The sequence below is a fragment of the Perissodus microlepis genome, chromosome 23 (assembly GCF_051167445.1).
Source record: "Perissodus microlepis isolate ML-2025 ecotype Zambia chromosome 23, ASM5116744v1, whole genome shotgun sequence".
Taxonomy (NCBI): Eukaryota; Metazoa; Chordata; class Actinopteri; order Cichliformes; family Cichlidae; genus Perissodus; species Perissodus microlepis.
Genome location: NC_140482.1, coordinates 5,257,877 through 5,278,859, shown reverse-complemented (window position 1 = coordinate 5,278,859; position 20,983 = coordinate 5,257,877). Strand labels below are relative to the sequence as shown.

The window sequence follows — 20,983 nt, the reverse complement described above, 5'->3', positions numbered from 1 at the left end:
TCTCTGCGGCCTGCTGGAGCGGGGGGGCTAGAAGGAGGAGTTGGCCGTCCGACTGCGGTCTGGAGTGTGGGGCCTCCCTGCTGCTGCGGAGTCGGGGCGGTCTGCCTCTCCCCACCGCAGGGAAAAGGGTTACACCACCTGGGTCTGGGTGCAGTTCCCCCCTCCAGGGGCAAGGGTACCTAGACCCGGTTCGTAGAGTACGCTTGGGGAGTGTGATCGTGTGTACAGCGTCTCTTTATGTTTGTCTCCACGTTGGTTGAGTGTGGAGTAAGTGCATATGAGAGCATGAGGGTGGGAATGGATGTTTGTATCTGTGTGTGCCTGTATGTCTGCGTCTATATGTCAGGTTGGGTATCAGACGCCACCTCTCTGGGGACATCTCAGGCCCTCCAAGGTTTGGAGGCCTATCTCCCCCCACCACCACTTCCCCTGCCAGTGGCGGACTCCCTCAGACATCGGTGCATTGGTGGTTCTTTGTGTCTGGGGATGGGCGTCCAGGTACACACCGGCTCACTCCTTGGTGGCCGCTTGTCGGGGCCTGGAGCCTGGGGCTCGCTCGGGCCACTTCGGGGGTGGGGTGCCCCCGGCCTCTCGGCCTGGGGCTCGGTCACTCTGGCACAGCTGGCTGCCGGCGGAGCTCACGGGCGCGTCACTGCAACCCCCCCTGGCTTCTGCTCCGCGGCTGCTGAGTGAGCCCTCATCTGGGACTCTCCTCAGCTCTTTCTGGGACAGTGGTGCAGCTGCCCCTCTGTTGGTCTTCCTTGGTCTCTTGTGTTCTGGGGGCCTCTGGATGTCTGGAGTTTTGATCTCCTCCATACCTGCTTCATGCCCTGGAGGACGGGGCAGTGGCTCCCCACACCCTCTAGCAGATCATTACATGAAGGAACCTTTTAAAAAAACAAGCGCGTCCATGCTCACAGGTGTACACACGGGTGATCACACCCACAAACTACACCCTTTTTGGCTCCTACCTCAAAGCACACTGTGTTCTGTTGATCTTATGTGCTGCACAATAATGTTTAATATTTAGTATTTACTGTCATATTCCCATATATCATTGTGATGTTGTTTATTCTATTACTCTTGTTCTCTTCTGCTTGTTTTCTTTTTTCTTTCTCAACAGGTGATCCAGGTGATCGATAGATGCATTTTTTTTTTTTTTTTTTCTGCCCATTCTGTTGGTTTTTGTTTTTTGCCCTTGTCCCTCTTCTCAGCTGTTTCTCTTTCCCTCTTTCTTTCTCCCCTTCTTTCCCCCAGTCAAGTCTGTCCCGTATTCAGCAAGTGAAAATAAAAGAAACAATAAAAGGTGAATCAAATGGACCATTACGGCAAGGCTGGGATGGTCAATTTGGTAAAGTAAATCCGTTGGGCATCTTTCTTTGCCTTTAGACAATAATTCTGATGGCAAAAGAGCCAAACAGGACAGGCAAAAAAAAAAAAAAAAAAAAAAGAAACCCATATGAAATGAAGACAGGAACATTTTGAAAGGAAATGCTTAGATGCAGAAAATGAACAAATGCAAGTATGTACTGTGGCTCTAATGACAGCTGGGGTACCCCACCATCCTTTCTGTGGTCTGGATCCAACCACAAAATTTCATCAACATCACAAAGGATTTTATTCCCTCACCAGGCAGCATGGGAAATATGCCCTGGTATGTCTAATCCAGCCTTGAATATCCTCTATGGAAGCATCCCTATCGGCCTCTTTCATGGAATTTAAGAGGTTTTCTATTGAGGGATTTCTGTCAGAAATCTTCCACTGCTATGATGAGAAAAATTCCACTACTCTGCAGTGAGGTGCAAAGGATGTGAGGGTCAGGGCAAAAAAGATTTGTGAATGTGGGGTGGTCATAGAACCAAGCAAAACCCGAGCAGACTGACGGAAACCAACATCTTAACACATGATAATGTACTTTTCACTGCTTTTGTCGTCTTCTATTTTCTTGACAGAAAGTGTGGACAGTCCATGCAACAGTGAAGGCACTTAAAGTGTAGATGCACTGTTTGTCCTCCTTCCTCATTTGCTTTACTTCTTTCACTTTCACTTTCAATGTATTTATTTATACAGTTCCAAATCACAGCAACAGTCAACTCAAGTCGCTTAATATTGCAAGGTAGACCCTACAATAATACAACACAGAAACCCCAACAATCATATGAGCCCCTGTGAGCAAGCATTTTGGCAACAGTTGGAAGGAAAAACTCCCTTTTAACAGGAAGAAACCTCCAGCAGAACCAGGCTCAGGGAGAGGCGCACATCTTCTACGACCGGCAGACCTTCCTTCCTCATTCTCACTGGCCCATCATCCACCATCATCTGTAAACAAATGGCCCAATTTATAGGGATCTAATTCATGTGGCTTTTTTTTCCACATGATTAAAGGTGAATTCTTTGACCTGTATACCATGTGTACTTTCTGAAGGAACACAGGAGGATATGTTGCAGTGAATGATTTATCAAATTTTAAGTGGATAAAGCAGGATAATTAAGCCTTGCCAATGCCCCGAACTTATCCGTATTGAAGATTGATGCCTACCATCAACAAGCTTTCAACCAAATTGTTAGTATGGAATGTATTAATATATATGAGGCTGTATGCATACTTTTGGCCCTGTTTGCATCAGAGAAAACCCCAAATAAATCCAAGCTCATGCACCGAATTCTTGTTTTTAAAGTCATTAAAGATGTATGCTGTGCAATCATTCCACCCAGGAAAAAAGAGAGGTTCAAAGAATTCATTAAAAGCCTTAAATTATCATGCTGTTCATGCAAACTTCTGACCACAACTGCATTAGTGCAAAAAGGGTTTAACACACAGAAACTAGTGAATATGTTTTGAAGTTTATAGAATGATGAAAATCATTTGAGATGTGAGGTAAGCCTAATAGCTTTTTAGCTTCTTGTACTGTGTTGGCTGTTTGGAAAAACTTACAAAAAATGCTGAAATTGTTCTTAAAACAACTGAACCCTTGTTGTCTTTGTACATCACTCCCTTGTATGTTCCCTGAAAATGGTTGAAAGTGTATTTACCATGTTTAACAAGTTTCAGTCGATCAAAAGTTGCTAAATTACAACTTCACTTCCTGTTCGGCAGCTTTACCGGTGGTTTGTCTTTAATGGACAAACACTGTTGAAAAAAATATCTATAAGATAACCTTTGAAAGGCTGGATTTTAAGATTGGTAAGCAAGGCCGACAGGGTGCCTGACTGCTGCTCAAGCCAAAGTGCATTGAACCCCTATGGTGCTTTCTCCGAGTGGTAGACCTCATTTATGCTAGGCCTGGCTGGGCTCGAGAATGAGCAGGCCCAACCAAATGGTGCTCGTTCTCGAGCCCCTACCCAGGGCCTGGCTCCAGGATGAAGCTCCAGTGATTATGTCTTGGTCAGGGTGAACTATTCCTTGATCTTGTCAGCATCTAAGGGTTTTTCTGAATCTCTCACATAGGACCAATTTGTCCCGAATAAAGGGCCAAACCTCTCAGGCTGAATGGTTGCTATCCCAACATGGGCAAGCAAACCCCTCCACCATGGTAAGATAGCAATTCATGGAACAACGTCCTACTGGGAGACCGGGTGCACACTTCTGATATGCCAGAGCATGTCTGTGATCTGCCTCTCAGCCAGCATGGCAATACCTTTGTATCCACCCTGAAGAGCTGTGGGAGGTAGGAGAGGAAGGTCTGGGTTTCTCAGCTTAGCCTGCCGACTAATCCAGACATGGATACGAAGTAGAAAATGGATTTAAGACTATTTTTACCAACTTTGGTGAACATTAGAAAAAAAAAGTGCTTTTAAACAATTTTAACAGTTTCATTAAAAAAAAAAATCCAACAAGACAGTAATTCATATGTTTGTGTGCTTTGAACTCAACTTTATTGAAGAAATCTAACTGTGCCTTTTTTTTTTTTTTTTTAATGAAACATGATTAAAAAGCCATGTGCCAAGAATCACCCTCCATCTGCAACCCAGTGCTGGCGTCTGGGTATAAGGCATTAGATGAAGAAAAGGTAGAGACAGTGTGGGTGTCTGTGCTGCTTTACTGGTTGTGCCCAGTTTACTAAAAGCAATCATTAAAGGTAGGTGACTTTTTTTTTCTTTTTTAAAAAATACAACTGTAATCCTGCTTTTCCCTACATGTTTTTTTGTAAAACTGACACAGTGGCACAATTTATGCTCGTCTGCGCCCTCACACAGCTGAGCCAAAATAAATTGATTCCCCAAGCCCAGAGTCTGCTGCCACCTCTCTAGGGACTCCATGCAAATTAGCCTGTGGAGGGTTTGTGTTTATGAATAATGTCACAAGTGACAAGCAATTCAGGCCAAATTCCCACTGAGGATTATTTACCAGTGAATGAACTCCTCCAGGCGAATCTAATGCTAAGTACCGAGTCAATAAATCCGTGAATGGCTCCCTACCGAGGGCTGAGGTCCGGCTGCAGGCAGCTGAAGCTCACAACAGGGATCTGCAGGCTGGAGGGCCGGACGGGATCACTTGCTGGCCGGAAGGGCCTCGGCGGCAGAAGCGGGGAGCGAAGAGGGGAGCGGAGGGGGGAACGCAGGCCGCGGCCCAGTCTGCCAAGGGATGACATCTTGGGCAGAGGGGAGTGTTCGCCCTCGGACCCTGAGCCCTCCTCATCTTCCTTAATGGAAGGAAGCTTTTTCATGATTCCTCCATTACTCTCACAGTCTCCCTGATGGGGCAGAAGTTAAGATAGGAGGTTAGAAAACATCATAAATTTTCAGCAAGACTGAAATAAATATTGAAATATTATTCTTTTTTCCCTACAGATTACCTTTTTTAGTCTTTAAAGTGAAAACACAAAACAATCTGAAAAGCTTTTTGAGAGAAATCAGGAATGGTGTCATGTCACTCGCTGATCAGTAGGGGGAGCTGCTGAGTTACTCAAAGCACTGATCAGAGTAGAGACTCGCCATTCACAACAGCTGCAACGGCTCTCATCTCCATTCATTTTATGAGCAGCCCTGCAAAGAAGCGTTCTCATTCAAAGCAAACGCTCCAGTCGCTGACAGTCAGTCTGTGTGAGGTGAACCAACTGAACTAAACAGAGAGTTTAATTCCTGCACTCAGCGTGTTGTAGGCAGTAGATGCATTGTATTAAAAGGTTGTTGGTTGTATCTCCTGCGCCTTTTCTCTTTTTGCATTTATGCATTCTCACATGCTCCAGTTCAAAAGCTGATTAAAAAAGCTGGCATGCAACCCCATTTTCTCTTTTCCCTCTATTCTCCCTTGTCCTCAATTTTTGTTTCCCCCTGTCACCACCACCCTTCCCCTCCTCTCTCCTCTGCTTGTTGTCTTCTTCATCCAGTCTTGGGCTCACGTGCCTGCTTGGTATTTTTAGATCACAGAGGTTTAATTTTAGCAGAGGTTTGCCTGGAGGGAACTAAGCGGAGAAGGGACTGTTTGGAGTTTCAGTGTGTGTGGGTCTGTGTGTAGTATGTGAGCAGCACGTGCAGTCTTGATAAGCAGCGTGCCACAAAAAGGCCACCGGGAAGTTATTGTTGTTGGGTTTGCAGGTGTGGAAAACGGTGTATGTATGAACACTGGGCTGGAGTGTGACCAGTAACATGTTGCGTGTGTGAGTTTCTGAATCTTTTAGCAAGTGCAAATATGTTGTGTTATGTTAGCCCGCTATCTGCATTATGCTTACACTTAGAGGGCATAAATGTGTTGACACAATCACATCACTGTGAAGTGAGTCTCCAGGAAATGAATGAAAGTAATTGTCTTCTGTAAGTGATGGAAATATGACTGTGCGTGTGGATTTCTTTGTGTGTTGGCACGTGAATGCAAACATCAGCAAGGTTCTTCCTCCTTCTTCCCCTGCAGCTTCGCCTTCATCTGGATGTTTTCCTCGTCTCGTCTCCATCTGGATATCGCTCTATTTTTATCCATCTGGGGATGACCCTGCCCCTCCCACACACATCTGACAGCACTATTTTTAGTCCCACGCTACACCCACTTAAGGATGCACCGCTGCTTTTGCTGCACGTGCATATATATAAACTCCATATGTGGGTTTGTGACTGTAAGTTGCTGACAAGTTTGGTGCAGTGAGTTTGAGATTTATTCTTATCCTTTCATGCTGGATCTGCGTCCATCTTGATTTGAAACTACCTGTTAATGCAAATATCTAATCAGCCAATCACATGACAGCAAGTCAGGGCATTTAGAATGGGGAAGAAAGGTGATTTAAGTGACTTGGAGCATGAATCTGCCCAAACAACCATCTCTAGGTTTTCCAGAGAATGATCTTAAAAAAAGAAACTATCCAGTGAGTGGTTTTACTTCTTTCATTTGAGACCAGGAAACTGACACTACATTTCACAAAGGATCACCACAACTGGAAAACAGAAGACAGGAAAAACATTTTCCGGTCTGGCGAGTCTGCATTTCTGGGTACGCAACACAAAAGCATGGCTCCATCATATCTTTTAATAGATCCCCCTGTTGGTGGTGTAATGGTGTGGAGGATATCTTTTTGACACATTTTGGGCGTCTTAAGTACCAGCCGAGCAACATTTAAACATCATGTGTGAATGTGTGTGTGAATGGGTGGATGACTGGATGTGTAAAGCGCTTTGGGGTCCTTAGGGACTAGTGAAGCGCTATACAAATACAGGCCATTTACCATTTACCACAACCTGTCTGAGTATTGTTGCTGACCATGTCCACGTGTACCATCTTCTGATGGCAGCACAAAGTTGGACAACTCACAAAGCTCAAATCATCTCAAACTGGTGTCTTGTCAATGCACCAATTTAATTATTCTTGTTGACAGAATTAAGCCCATATTTTCCCAAAACTGTTCTTGGCTTTGAAAACTTGTTTTGATACATCTTTCGAGTAAAATTCAGCTGGAACAGAGTTGGATTTTAACTGTGTTTGCTTAACCTGTTTGAAAACATGACCACATTTATCTTGTAAGGCTTAAAGATTTAATTTTATCTTCTAAATTATTAAATTTCAGAATGTGAAACTAGGTTATTTTCAGGCAGAATGAATTTAGCAATAAATGTTAAGTGAAATGTTTATGGCAAAATCTAATATTTAGTAAGAAATTGCTGCAATCATTTCATACCAGGTGAAATCTGACTTTATTATACTACACTTAAAAATGGGACAAGGTTAGGATTTCTAACAGCAGTGATGTTTTTATACAAGAACAACAACAAAAAAACAAGTCATTTCGGTTTTATTTACATATTTTTCTCTCTTTTTTTGTTATACTATATGAATCATTGTCATTAAATTTTTTAAAGCTAAATGAAAATAAAACTGAGGTTGTCATTTTTGGCAACTTTAATCATATCGACAGCACTCTGGGCGCCCTTTCCTCGTATTGTAAAACACATGTAAAAAACCTCGGTGTCTACATTGATGGTTCTTTTAAATTGAATAAGCAGGTGAGTGCAGTAGTTCAGTCCTGTTTTTTTCAGTTAAGACAGCTAGCCAAGGTAAAGCCATACCTCCCGGCTAACGTCTTTGAGCGTGTTATTCACCTTTTTCTTACTTGCAGATTAGACTACTGCAATTCATTGTATTATGGTCTAGATCAGGCCACCATCCATCATCTTCAGATGGTTCAAAATGCAGCTGCTCGCCTGCTAACTGGTACCAAACGGAGAGAGCATATAACCCCAGTTTTAGCTTCTTTACACTGGCTTCCTGTCTCCTACAGGATCCAATTTAAACTTTTACTTTTTGTTTTTAAGTCACTTAATGCCCGAGCCCCTCCTTACCTGTCTGAGCTCCTCTCTGCCTATGCTCCAGGAAAAATCACGAGGTCTAGCTCAAAACTAATGCTGTCCATCCCACGGACTAATCTCAAATCCCGTGGTGATAGATCCTTCTCTGTGGCAGGTCCCAGACTCTGGAATAGTCTCCCCTTAAATATTAACTCTGCACAAACACTTGAGCAATTTAAATCCTTACTAAAGACACATTTCTATGCCCTGGCTTTTAACACACTATGACCCAAGCATTTTGGTCTTATTTGAATTAGTTTAGTTATTGTTTTAATTCTTTTATTGTCCTATTATTGTTTTTTATTGTTATTATTGTATTACATTGTTGCTTTTTAATACCATTTTTATATTGTTAAGAACTTTGTGCAGCATCGGCTGTTTGAAATGTGCTATATAAATAAATTTGACCTTGACCTTGAATGTCAAACTCATTTTACATTGTGGACCACACAGAGCCCAGTTTACATGACTTTGGCCTTAAATTGTAAAACTGTAACATTACAGCCCACTGGTGAACCCACTGTAAAAATCATCAATTTTTACAGTAGATAGTGAAAAAACTGCAACCTTCTATCATCTAATTGTTTATCTATTACTTATTTACTTTGGTACAGACTGAATGGTTATGGGTGAGGTCTTTATCAGTAGGAAGAGCTGTAAAAAAAAGTATTAAAATACAGTTAAAAGTCTAAAATTCATGCCATTCTTTAAATTTTTCCAGGGGACCAGACTGGAGTCTTTGGAGGGCTAATTCTGGCCCCTGGGCCTTATGTTTGACTGTCTTTGCCACCTTGATGGTTTCTCTTGCCTCTGTGCTCATTAGCAAGCTTACTCACAGTAAAAATGTGACATATTTCTAGTGTAAGCTGGTTTTTCATGTGCATGCTACAGCTGAGATCCATCTGTAAAGCCCTGGCATGTGAATCCTCGTGTTTAGATCGTGTCTTTATCCGCTGGCTGCGTCTCAAGCAGAAGTCGCGGGTTCCTCCTCAGTCCCGGTCCAGATGGCTAATCCTTTTCAAGTGCAAAGCCATCGCCGTGGCATGGCGTAAAAAAAAAAAATGGGTGGAGGAGATCATTGCACAACTGATACTAATCTAAGACACAGACAAACTATTTTCGTGGCTGTTACATTTAAAATGTATTATTAGCATGAGTCAGGTTTTACACTTGATCAAGGCAATGAAAACTAATTGTAATAACTAGAATTTGGTTCGTGATTAGGGGTACTTTAATCTTTTTTCTTTTAGCCAATTAGAGGAGGTGTGTATTGATATCAATTGATATCATTTTCGCCCTTTGTGAAGCAAAATAATCTTGGTTAAGGAACACATGTCACAGGTGAATTGGTGACGCTTTTACGAATGCAGGTAATGACATAGCCGTAGTTCTGCACATAAGTTATGTAGAGTGACTATAAAATGAGTTTGCCATGACTTTGTCATGTTTTTGTTAAGTAATTGTTCAGTTTTTAGTGATATTTTTATTTTGGCATTTGCGTTTCCTTCTGCGCCTCTTGTTGATTTACTTCCTGCCTTTGCCTTTTCCCCTCAACTTTTATGATTTTTTCCGCCACCTTCATTTCTTTTGCCTTTTGTTCTGTGTTTAATTGTCCTGCTTTCTCCCTGTACCCTGTCCTTCCATCTTCTTGGTCACCTCTGCTCGTTCTCAGTGTTCCTCTCACTTTTTTCCTTATTCACATTTTTGCCATTTTTGCCGATTTCAGGGCTTCGTGTTTCTGGCTTGTTGCTTTTTCTTCTGCCTATTTCACATTGCATTGGGGTCCACATTTAAAAGAAAAAATAATAATAATAAATCTTAAAGCTAGGGTAAGAAGGACCCATAACATTTATAATGGCTCTCCAGTGGAAGGGTGTTTTTTTGGGGTGGCATCTGCTCTGTCCCTTAAATCAACCCAGAGCATAATGGAGGGATTATACATCCCATCTGGCTGTAAACATGTTGATAGGATATGTGGCTGTGGAGAACAATCCAAGTGCTTTACCTCCTTCTACCAACCACCAGTCACTGCTGGCACCTTGAGTTTATTTGTTCTTCTTCTTATTGCATTGAACATCACTGATAAAATATCACCACTGGATTTATAATGTGTGTTGCTTCAAAAATAATGTTTAGCCTGAAACTAAAGTTAATGTGGTAAAATTGCTACTTGACAACAAAGGTAATGTAGTGATGTTTGGCAGTTGTTGTACCTCAGTGTTGTGCCCTTCTCGTAGATTGTACGTCAGATCGTTCCGGATTTCCGTGATGAACTTCTGAGCGTAATCGGGATAGAGGCAGAGCACCTCACGCAGCCCTTTGAGGCTGATGTACTGCAGATCACAGTAGGTTAATGCTTTCACACAGGCGTTGGTCTTTATAACTTCCTCCTGTGTCAGACAGTCAGAGCCAATCAAGTCACCGCGACCTGGAAAGCAGAGACACAATAGACAGTAAACAGTGTGTGTGAGGTGTTAAGAAGTAGCCCGGCACTTGATAGAGGACTCCTTATCACATCTAGCATCTGTTTTGTTTTTTAATAAGATGATCAAAAAACAGAGCTATGGTTTAGACTTCTGTTGGCAAAAAATGGTGACTTAAAAATACTTTAAACTACAGCAGTGGCAATGTAAAAGGTTTGTAATAACACTGGGAGAGACCTGACCATCCTACTGGCCCAACCTCACTCCATTTATTTCTTTTGCAAGTAGCCTACATACTTCTGTTTAAACAATGAAACAAAAGAATGAAAGCCACTAAGTGAAAATGGAGAGGATCCTTCTGGGAGTGAGAAAGAAAGAAAGAAAGAAAATCAAGTCAGTGTTGAGTGGATTAAATAACAATAAAAAGTAATGCAAAATAAGTAACTGCTTCTAGTCAAGCCTTAACTGCGGGGGAGAGACACTTGACCAACACAACTTCCACTAGCATCACATTACTTCTTTTGACATTTAACATCAGTTAACTAAACTACCACAGCAGCCTGGTGTGTACAGCTCCTGGCTGTGATGTGACTGAGTTGAATGCACTTGGCTTGGGACTCATGCATCTAACTTGCTAGCATAGCTAGCTTGCTATGGTAGCTGGGAAGCTAGTAGTTCAATTTTAACATTTCAGAAAAGTCCGTTTGCTCTTGGGCCTCGTTACCAGAGCATTAAAGTAAACATGGGTGTTACTAATGTCTACTTTAGTGGTTCAGCTCTTTTTGGATGTGAGCTTTTTGTGACTAGTTTCACCTGTGTTTACCCACTGTTTCATGTCATACTGTGGAAAATTTATTTTAGCAAAAGAAAAGCTTGACTTCAGATATGTTTTATTGTTACTAAGAAAAAAATTTCTGTACTCACATGAGTGAAATTCTAGTATTACTTTATGTCTGTGTTCGCACCAATCAGTGGGCATCAGTTAAAACAGTAGATAAAACTTGCTAACCAAACTAACTAGTCACATCTGGCTGTACTGACAAGTATGGCAGTGTGGCCATATCAAGACTTCAATACAACCCGTTGGGTAATATCACAGTAAGTATGTTCACATCTGTTTATCTATGTTATGGTTCCCAGGAGAGGGCCTAAATCCCTAGGCTGAAAACTACTGAACTAAACTACCAAATAAAACTAAATAATTAAAACTAGCTTAATAAACTAGCTTGCACACTGAAGAGTCAATATCAACATTCTGATGTTATCATACATAATATCAAATGCAAATATACATTTTGCCCTACAACCACCCTTTTCCTTTGATTCTCTAAATGTATTTAGCTGATTTATTGTGGACCATTCCCCAAAATACTAATATGCAAGCATTTGCCATGCTACAAGCAGCACATGGTGGCAGAGCTGGCAAAGTGCTCCCACTGGAAATAAACTCTGAGGTGAGAGCATGTGCCACGTATTTCAAGATAAGAACCCAAATGCAGACACAGAAGACACAGAGACAGACTGAATACTAAAAAGACACAGAGAGATAGCCTGATAGCTTATCAGGAGGATGAGAGACAGCTGGTGAGACAAGGTACAGTTTAAACTAATTAATGAAAATTTGTCAAGTGAAGCAAAACTAGGGACAAATTACAAGGGACAAAAGACTACCAAAATAAAACAGGAAGTAACTGGGAAAGCTAGCCTAAATAAATAACGAATCCAATATATGACTTTAGAAAACTGATAGAAACTCGAGTTCTAAAACACCAAGAAACTCATAATACCAGAATAATCGTGGAAATGCACAGAAATCAAGATATGCCTCAGAAAACTATGAACAAAGAAACAACCATAAAATCACAGAAGCCTTTACAATATTTATAGACACTGTGCGCTGTCGATATTACGTGCTGCACAATAATGTTTAATATTTAGTATTTACTGTTATATTCCCATATATCATCGTGATGTTGTTTATTGTATTGCTCTTGTTTTCTTCTGCTTCTTTTCTTTTTTCTTTCTCAACAGGTGATCCAGGTGATTGATATATGTATTTTTTTGTCTGCTTATTTTGTTGTTTTTTTGTTTTTTTGCCCTTTATCCCTCTTCTCCGCTGTTTTTTCCCCCTCTTCCTTTCTCCCTTTTCTTTTCCTCATTCAAGTCTGTCCCGTATCTAGCAAGTGAAAATAAATAAAATAAACAATAAAAGGTGAATCAAATAGACCATTACGGCAAGGCTGGGATGGTCAATTTGGTAAAGTAAATTGGGCATCTTTCTTCGCCTTTAGACAATAATTCTGATGGCAAAAGAACCAAACGGGACAGGCAAAAAAAAGGAAAAAAAACAATATTTATAGAAATAAGGAAAACCTTAGAACACCTACAACAAGACTCACAGACCATGACAAGGTGACATGTATTGTTAGACAGAAGTACAAATAAACAGCTATGAATTGGAATAGAAGGTCAGCATTTCCTTCTTCTGCTTCCCCTCTTTACCACACTGTCGTCTCCTGAGCTGTAAATCCAAAGTGGCAATGCCACACCAATTTGTGCGCATGTGTGTGAGAGAAAGAGCAGACAGGAATACTGTGATAAGAAAAAAAGCACTGTTTGCTCACCTCTATATGTATAAGAAAGCAAGAAATGCATGCTTTCATGCCTGCATGTGTGCACCCATAACACATGCAGGTCAGACATACTAACGAGTTTGCTGTCTCTCCTCTGTAGGCAGCAGTCACTTTATTATTTACACCAGTTAGCTCATTAAAATGAAAAACATTGTTGCTAATTTGTTACCTCCACTTCATGTGGACCTGAACTGATTCCAGTGCTGTTTGCGAGTGTGTTTATGATTCTGTATTCTGTTTTATCCACGTCGGAATGGAAAGCGTGTCGATGTACGTGTTGTAGGACAAGACCCTGGAGAGGCTCTTATTGTGGCGGTATGACATTGACCCAGGTTGGTGATTTCAGCTGTTTAACAAGCTGCTTGCGGTGCAATTTAAAGGTGAAACTGCAGGAATATTCTCAGTGGTGGTTTGAGGTTGTTAGCCATTCCCCGCTCTTAAGTGAAGCTGCTGTCTCTGTGCTTCTTTTTTGCATTGAAATTGGCTCAAACATCCTGAACCCACAGATTATCTCCCATATCCCAGAGCTTTTTAGCCTCTTTTTTTTTTTTCTTCTTTCTGACAAACAGCCCTCACCTCAATAAAATACTTGCGGGATAGGACGAGTCTCGCTCCGCAACAGCTGGATGTCTGACACTGTTTACGTATAGTGCACGTATAGTGTCTGACAGCATGTCAACATGTCTACAACTTGTTCCACCGCAGCTAAGTGGAGAAATGAATAATTCATTAATTCACACATTAATGTTGTTTATAGGTTTGCTTTAGGGGTCATGGGTGCTCCCAAACGGTCTCATCAATCCCTGGGTCACACTCCATCTTCCATCTGATGGGGTGTTTATTGTTGCCCACAGGGACGGTTTAATATGACTGCAGTTTTATAAGCTCTGGGCCGCTCTTCTTAATTATGTTCGTCTCCATAAAAGCCGGCTATTAAATCTTGAAAACCTAATAACGACCTTAGTGTTAAACAGCCTTTTTCCATCTTTGCACACAGCACTGAAACCAGACAAAACATATTTGCTTGCAAGCAGATGAGATTAAAAAGGAAGATTCCTTATCTTCTATTTTGTCTTCCTGTCTTTGGCACTTGGTTGATTTCCCGTGTGTTTTAAAAGCAACCTTACATGCCACCATCACAACTCTAGAAATAATTTTTCCAGCATTTTGAAATATTGTTACTTCATAGGGGCAACCCTACATTTGTACTTGTGCACAAATGTCATACCGGAGCTGGCAAAGTGCCGCCACTGTTTAACTAACAGCTGATGTAAGCTTCTGCAACTAAATTGTTAGTTTCACCTGGATCACCTTTGGGTCATCTTTCTGTGCAAACATTTCACTCAATTTCCAATTCTCACTGCAGCACAAAGAGAGACCATGCAACGGTAATGGCCACGAATGAAGAGCTGAAAGAGGTTTTGATGACTCGACTCGAGAGCAAACCTCCCACGACGGCTATCTGGCACTCAACGAACGCAATAATGACAGCGCTCTTTTCCTCTGAAGCTCACTGAACTCTATTAATCATACTAAGAAATGACTGCAGGCCCTCTTTAGCTCCATCCTCGTGCACTCTCAGATAAATGCTGGTTTTTAAGCCTGTTTCCTACCAAAATCAAGGAGAGCTTCTATGGTCTAGAGTCCAAGACAGGCGTGGCACAAGGCCTAATGCTCCGACACTTACTTCCCTAGGGTGCATCACCACTCATGTACTTAATACTTTTTACCTGATTCTAGGCATTAACATTAACTATTCCTATCTCTTATGCCTATATTTAACTCTATACTTTCATTCTTGGACTCTTGGACATTAAAGACTTTGCATATGACTGGGTAGCATTAGCTATTTATTGCCAATCGCCTGTGCCATTTATGTTCTTTTTTGCAGACATTTCAAGGAAATACATCACTTTTTGATCAGATTAGTATTTTGATAAGAGTTTGATTATTGGGTGGCCCCATTGGATTGCCTGGTTTTTAAGGGTCTTGCAGACTTTCTGACTTTGGGAATGGGTGTACTACATAAAGAACTGTCAGTACTCCTTTAGTCTCTCACAAACAGGGGGTCTGAAAAGCAGGTGGGCAGACTGGGCTGTATGCTTGAGGTGACCATATTAAAAATCACCCTTCTCTATGACTTAAGACAGAGCCAAGGGTATAAACGTAAGCTTTTGGGTCACAGGGATAACTTGTGTGGACACCGACCTCATGGTTTAAAATTTTGGTCATGTTTAATATGAGCATCTCTCATAGTAACAGTGTATATATGACAGAAAATAAGGAAACATAATTTATGATTGAACTGTTTGGGTTTGTACTCAAAATGAGTTTTGTTTTTCTTTACCTAAAATGGCCAGCACAGTGTTGTCCTTCAGGACTTCCATGGAGCCGGAGCATACAAAGTAGATAGCCTGGAGCGCGTCACCCTGGCGGATAAGGAACTCCCCCGGAGCGCAAAAGGAGGTCTTGATGATCAGGGAGAGGGAGCGCAGACACCCCCTGCTGGCCGATTCAAAGAGCGGCAGCTGCAGCAGCTCTTTATTCAAGTGCATCGCGATGTCGGCTCTGAGCTCATCCGGGAAGTCCTTCAGCAGCTGAAGACGGAACGAGAACATGGCTCAATCTCTGCCTCAACTTCTGCTGCTTTTAGAGGCTTCTCAACTTTCTCTACCATCCTCTGAATGTAATGTGTGGGAAGGTGAAGGTAACAGCCAAAATAAAACCTTTTCACCTTCCCACATAGTCACAAGCAGCTGATACATGCATGTTCAGCAAGAGGTTTAAAGGCTTAAAATGTTTTTGCATATTTACTCACTCGTGCGATCTCGCTGGTTTCTAAAGGGAAAGGCCTAGTGTAATGTGGAAAAGGGGAAAACTTTGCAAGGAGGAAAGTTGCTGGTAGTCATGTCAAAGTAAGAGCGTCTGTCCTCCATGATGTTATTTCTTAAAAAAAGACAGGATTATCTAGATTTAAAACCAACTGGTGGCAAAACACACCAGGAGTGAGTTTAGAGTCTGTGAGGCCATTAATCCGTTAAATTAAGATGGCTGCTCCAGCGTGAGAGAAACCAAACAGAAACCAAATCCTCTCAATGACTGGGAGCCGTGTTTTTTTATATATATATTTATTTAGTTTCTAGTCTGCCTGGAGGACAAGTCACCTCATCTGCACTTTCAGTCCACTTTATCCCATTGTGGCTAATCCATGCTACAGAGGCCACATGTCCGTTTGAGAACGTTAAAGGATCAGTCTCACATTTGTTTCCATCTAGAATTCACTGAATTGGATGCACAAACACTCCTATGAGTTTTACTTTTGCCTCAGGGCAGCAGTACCTGAGATCTATCTTAGATTCCTGCACTATCAAGACCAAATGTCATCCTTCCTACCTCACTGACATCAATACCGTTGTTGACAGACCAGGTTGTCTGGAAACACTCCATCATGCGTTGCTCCAGCACCTTGGGTAACCTGTGCACACGAATAAAGTCCTTCAGGTCCTTGGTGCGGGTGTGGTAGAGGGAGCGACGTGAGTACATCCTCTGGATGATGGCGGTCACGTTACCAAAAACCACAGCATGCATTAATGCTGCAGAGGAGACAGAAAAACAGGTAAGAACACCTGAAAAGCTGCTCAGTGAGATGTTTTTTGCAGTACTTGAGGTACTTGTGTGAGTTCGCTTAACGTCCAGCATGAAATGTGCAGTGTGAGGTTTAAATAACTTGGGATTACTGGGCAAAAGTGGTATTTTCTTATATTATGTTTTGTTTTAAATCAGCACTGTAAATATATATATATATATATATATATATATATATATATATATATATATATATATATATATATATATATATATATATATATATATATATATATATATATATATATATATATATATATTTGTTTTTTAAGATTTTTTTTTCCATTTTTTGAAAACCAAGCATTAAATTTTACCACTTACACAATTACTCATTTGCATAAAAAAGCAAAAAACAAACAAACAAACAATGAGGTTTGTATTTTAACAGAAAATTTTTTCCTACATAATTTTTTGGGTTGTTGAAAAAACCCTATAGACAGACAGACAGACAGACGGGGTTGAGAAGGGTTAAGAACATCTGATTTTGATGTTGAGGTTTTGCCCACCTCCGATCAGCATGGTGCAGATGGAGAAGATCTTCTCAGAGTCCGTGTTGGCTGAAACGTTGCCAAAGCCCACACTGGTCAGACTGCTCAGGGCAAAGTAGAGTGATGTCACGTAGGAGCTCCTGACAGACGGTCCGCCGCTCACTGTCATCCCTGAGCCATTCGGTGCCCTCACTCTGGTCTTGCTGCCATTCCACTGGCCTGAATCCAACACGCTCGCCCCGTTCAGTGGCTCCAAACTAGAGCCGTTCCACTGGCTGTAATTGCTTAGTCCTGCTGTCACAGTGTCTTGAGGCGATTCAGAGACTCCCAGCAGGGAGGTCAGCGGTGCCATAAAGTATGGCGTTCCCAAGCGTTTGGCCAGTTCATGGAGCCAGCCTGGTGGGGGAAGTGGGACAGTCCAGAAGAGTTTGTCAGTTTAATGAGAGTGCATCCGTGTTTGTTTGATGACCTTTACTAGAAGGCTTCATTAGCGGCGGTAACAAGCCTGGAAGGGTAGAGTCATTCCTTCAGCTTTGGTGTCTGTGCATTTGGGAGTACACGTCTGACACAGCATGCAAGCATTTTAATGTCAGATTGTATTTATGCACAGTGCAAATAATAAGTCTCATTATCTGTCAGCTTGTGGCTGTTTTAACATTTTGACAGGAAGTCAAAGTCTCTTAGAAATTACTTACATCACAGGGACTTCTCATATTTGCTTCATACTACTACTTGTTCTTAATCAACCACAGTAACGGGCATCACTTATATAAGCAGAGGTCATTCTTTGAAGTACTTAATATAAGAAAATGTCAGAACCCTAAATGGCTTTAAAATGATTAGGCATCCTAGTGGCGCACAATACCGATATAACATACTCTTATAATGCTTAAAAAAGTTCAACTCTATTATCTAGTCATATATTCATTTCAGTCAAAACACAAAACGGATGCAAAAATGGACAAAAACCTATGACTAGATCTAGAACAGGCTGTTCTTTAGAGCCTAAAGATACAATTTAAAATGTGTTCTTTGCTAAGTTGTCTGTTATGTGTAGACACAACATCATCCCTATCCATCAGAAGATGGATGAGTACAAGGACTGTACAAAGCAGCCAAATACGACTTTGAAAGACCTTCAGAAACCCTGGAGAACTATTGCTCAAGACCAATTTAAACAAAACACATAATGTCCGTCTCCTTGGAAGCAAAATACAGAGACTTTTGTGCATTATTGTCTGCTCCCTTGTCTTCTTTCCTGCTGAGTCTCTATCAGAACATTGTAATTTCAAGAATAAAACACAGCTTTTTGTCTGAATTGTAGCAAACCCGGAGCTGACTTGTGTAGTGTTACATAAATAAACTGGTAAGAGAGCTTTTAAACCTTGTGTGCACAACTCTCATTAAGCCTGACTAGTGGAGAACAAGCCTGCTCATTGGAAGCAATTTGTGCAAGCTCAATTACCAACCCTATGATAAACGGCTGACCCACTTCTCCACCTTAGCCCACCCCACGTGTACATTTACATCCACGCGCATCTACAAATCAGAGAAAACGATATATCTTTAACCGCTGCTCACCGTCGTCCTCCCTCTCTACTCTTTTGTCTCATTGCGCTTTGTTGCGTTAAATCGCTCAAACAGGATAAGCACCAGCACCACATGCACCTCGCAGTATTGTTGTTGTTTGGCACCGGTGAGCGCAGTCGGAGGGGAAACAGATCACCATAATTAGAAGTGTTTTCGCAGTGAAAGGACACACATACAAGCTGCATGTAGAAGAGTATCTTCATGCTTTGCTTCGGAGCATTTAAAATGATACGCACAATCTTTGATTGGGTCTGTCTCCCTGTCTCTGTGCTCTTTTGCCCCCCCATCAAATGAATCCCCGTAAATCTTTAAATGAAACCACAATACAGACACATAGACACGAACCTATATCCCAGGAGGTGAGGCTATTACTTTCGATCTCGCTGCGCCCAATGAAGTACCACACGCAGGCCATCCAGTGGGCCAGCAGTGCAAAGGTGGACATGAGCAGCGTGAGGACCACAGCGCTGTACTGGGAGTAACGATCCAGCTTCTGCAGGAGGCGTAAAAGGCGTAGCAGGCGCACCGTCTTCAGCATGTGAACGCCGAAGTTCTGGGAGTCAGAGACAGAAGGGAAGGCGAAAACTTGTAACGGGAAATATGACAAGTGGAGCTCATTAGGATGGGATTAGTTACTCTCAGATAGGTAGGGTCGAATATTTACCGCGACTTGAATTAGAAATAGTCAGGTTTAATCTTTTTCACATCTGGAGCTGGGGAAGGTTTGTAATTAGAAGTATTGGTGGACACTGACAGTCTTAATCAGTCACCTTGATAGTGAGCTGTTACTGAAGGACCTGGTGCACAAACCTATTTACAGCACAGACAAACAGCAAAAAATGTCTCAGTAGCCTTACAACACAGACGGAATTAAAATAGCCCCAGAAAATAAATTCAGAGCTGGTTCAAATTCAGTTGTAGCAGGCAGAGGAAGTCACTGATGTTATCATACTTTAGTGAAAACAGTCCTGATGCTCCATCTTACCTCCTCAAACATGCTCACGATATTGATTTTTCTCATTCTGTGCAATTCCTTGCTCATTTCTGTGTCCAATTAGTAGCCTGTTCACTGGTTTCCACACATGCATGATGGATTACACCACACAGAGACAAGAATTAATTCCAGAAACCTGGATGTGATTAAGAATCGGCAAAGAAGAAACAGGTGTATGATTGCTCTGCTTTGCTCCTGTTTTAATCACAGGGGGGGAAAGTTACAAAAATATGATGATGATGATGATCTAAAAAATAAATGATTAGAAAACAAACCAAAAAAAACCCTACTCAGTGTCATGCTAATCACACACTGTATATACAGATCTGCCTTTAGTTGCATGGTTGTGTTGCACAAAAAAAAAAATCTGAAAAAAGTTAATTTTTTAAACAGGCACCTGTTATTATGATTTCCAGCTCCTCAGTTTTATTCTGGGACTTCACTAAAGTGGTGTTTGAATACCACATTTTTCTAATTTTGGTTCTGTACGTTACCACAATGAATTTTAAATGAAACAACTCAGATGCAGCTGAGGTGCAGACTTTCAGCTTTAATTCAGGAGGTTGAACAAAAGGATTGCATAAAAATGTGAGGAACTACAGCATTTTCTAACACAATCCCATCATTTCAGGGGCTCAAATGTAACCAGACAAATTAAATAACTGAAAATAAAGTGTTCATTTCTATGCAATGACAGCCTGACGTCTTGAACTCATGGAAATCACCAGATGCTGGGCTTCCTCCTTTTTAATGCTATGCTAGGTCTTCACTGCAGCGGCTTTCAGTTGCTGTTTGTTTGTGAGGCTTTCTGTCTGAAGTCTAGTCTTCAACAAGTGACGTGCATGCTCAATAGGGTTCAGATCAGGTGACTGAGTAAGAATATTCCACTTCGTTGCTTTAATAAACTTCTGGGTTTTTTTGGAGGACATACACTCTTCGATCTTTTGGGTCATCGCCCATCTGTATTATGAAATTTTAACTGCATTTTAGCTGAAAAAATACAGTACATACACTCCACTTGTCACATCAGTACTTTAATTTTCTGTTTATAACATCAAGTGGTTAAGGATGCAACCAGGAAGCCTTAAAGAAGTGCCAGAAGTCTGGTCCTCCTTATCTAGAGTCCTACAGCCTTTTGGACTTACAACCCCTGAAAATACAGACATATCTCTTTATTAGAAACAGCACAATGGGGACATGAGCTGTAAATGCTCTATAAAAAAGTAGTAAAACTAAATAAATATTAGACCAAAGTAAAAAAAATAAAATTGTTTTTTCTCATATAGAAATCTTTTGTGTATTCATTGCAATTTTACCATCTTGTGGTCCTTTAGATTTCTCTGTAGTGTAGCCTCATGTGCCAGTCTCAATCTTTTCTGTATGAACAGCTATCAGGATCTGCACTGAGCATCATCTGGCTAATCTACTTGCCTCAAACGG

The 20,983-nt window shown here is 41.4% G+C and overlaps 1 protein-coding gene across 3 annotated transcripts in view; it reads right to left on the bottom strand.

Moving 5' to 3' along the window:
- The window catches only part of LOC146360828 (voltage-gated delayed rectifier potassium channel KCNH8-like), a 60,486-nt gene that overhangs the window by 6,734 nt on the left and 32,769 nt on the right, over nt 1-20,983 (bottom strand). For all 3 annotated transcript variants that reach the window (XM_084922171.1, XM_084922170.1, XM_084922169.1), the window contains exons 7-12: nt 18,895-19,102; nt 16,978-17,355; nt 16,220-16,419; nt 15,174-15,423; nt 9,984-10,198; nt 4,420-4,694 (exon numbers count right to left, since the gene is read on the bottom strand). In XM_084922171.1, the coding sequence (XP_084778297.1) occupies nt 4,420-4,694; nt 9,984-10,198; nt 15,174-15,423; nt 16,220-16,419; nt 16,978-17,355; nt 18,895-19,102 (1,526 nt within the window). The remainder of the gene's footprint in view (nt 1-4,419; nt 4,695-9,983; nt 10,199-15,173; nt 15,424-16,219; nt 16,420-16,977; nt 17,356-18,894; nt 19,103-20,983) is intronic.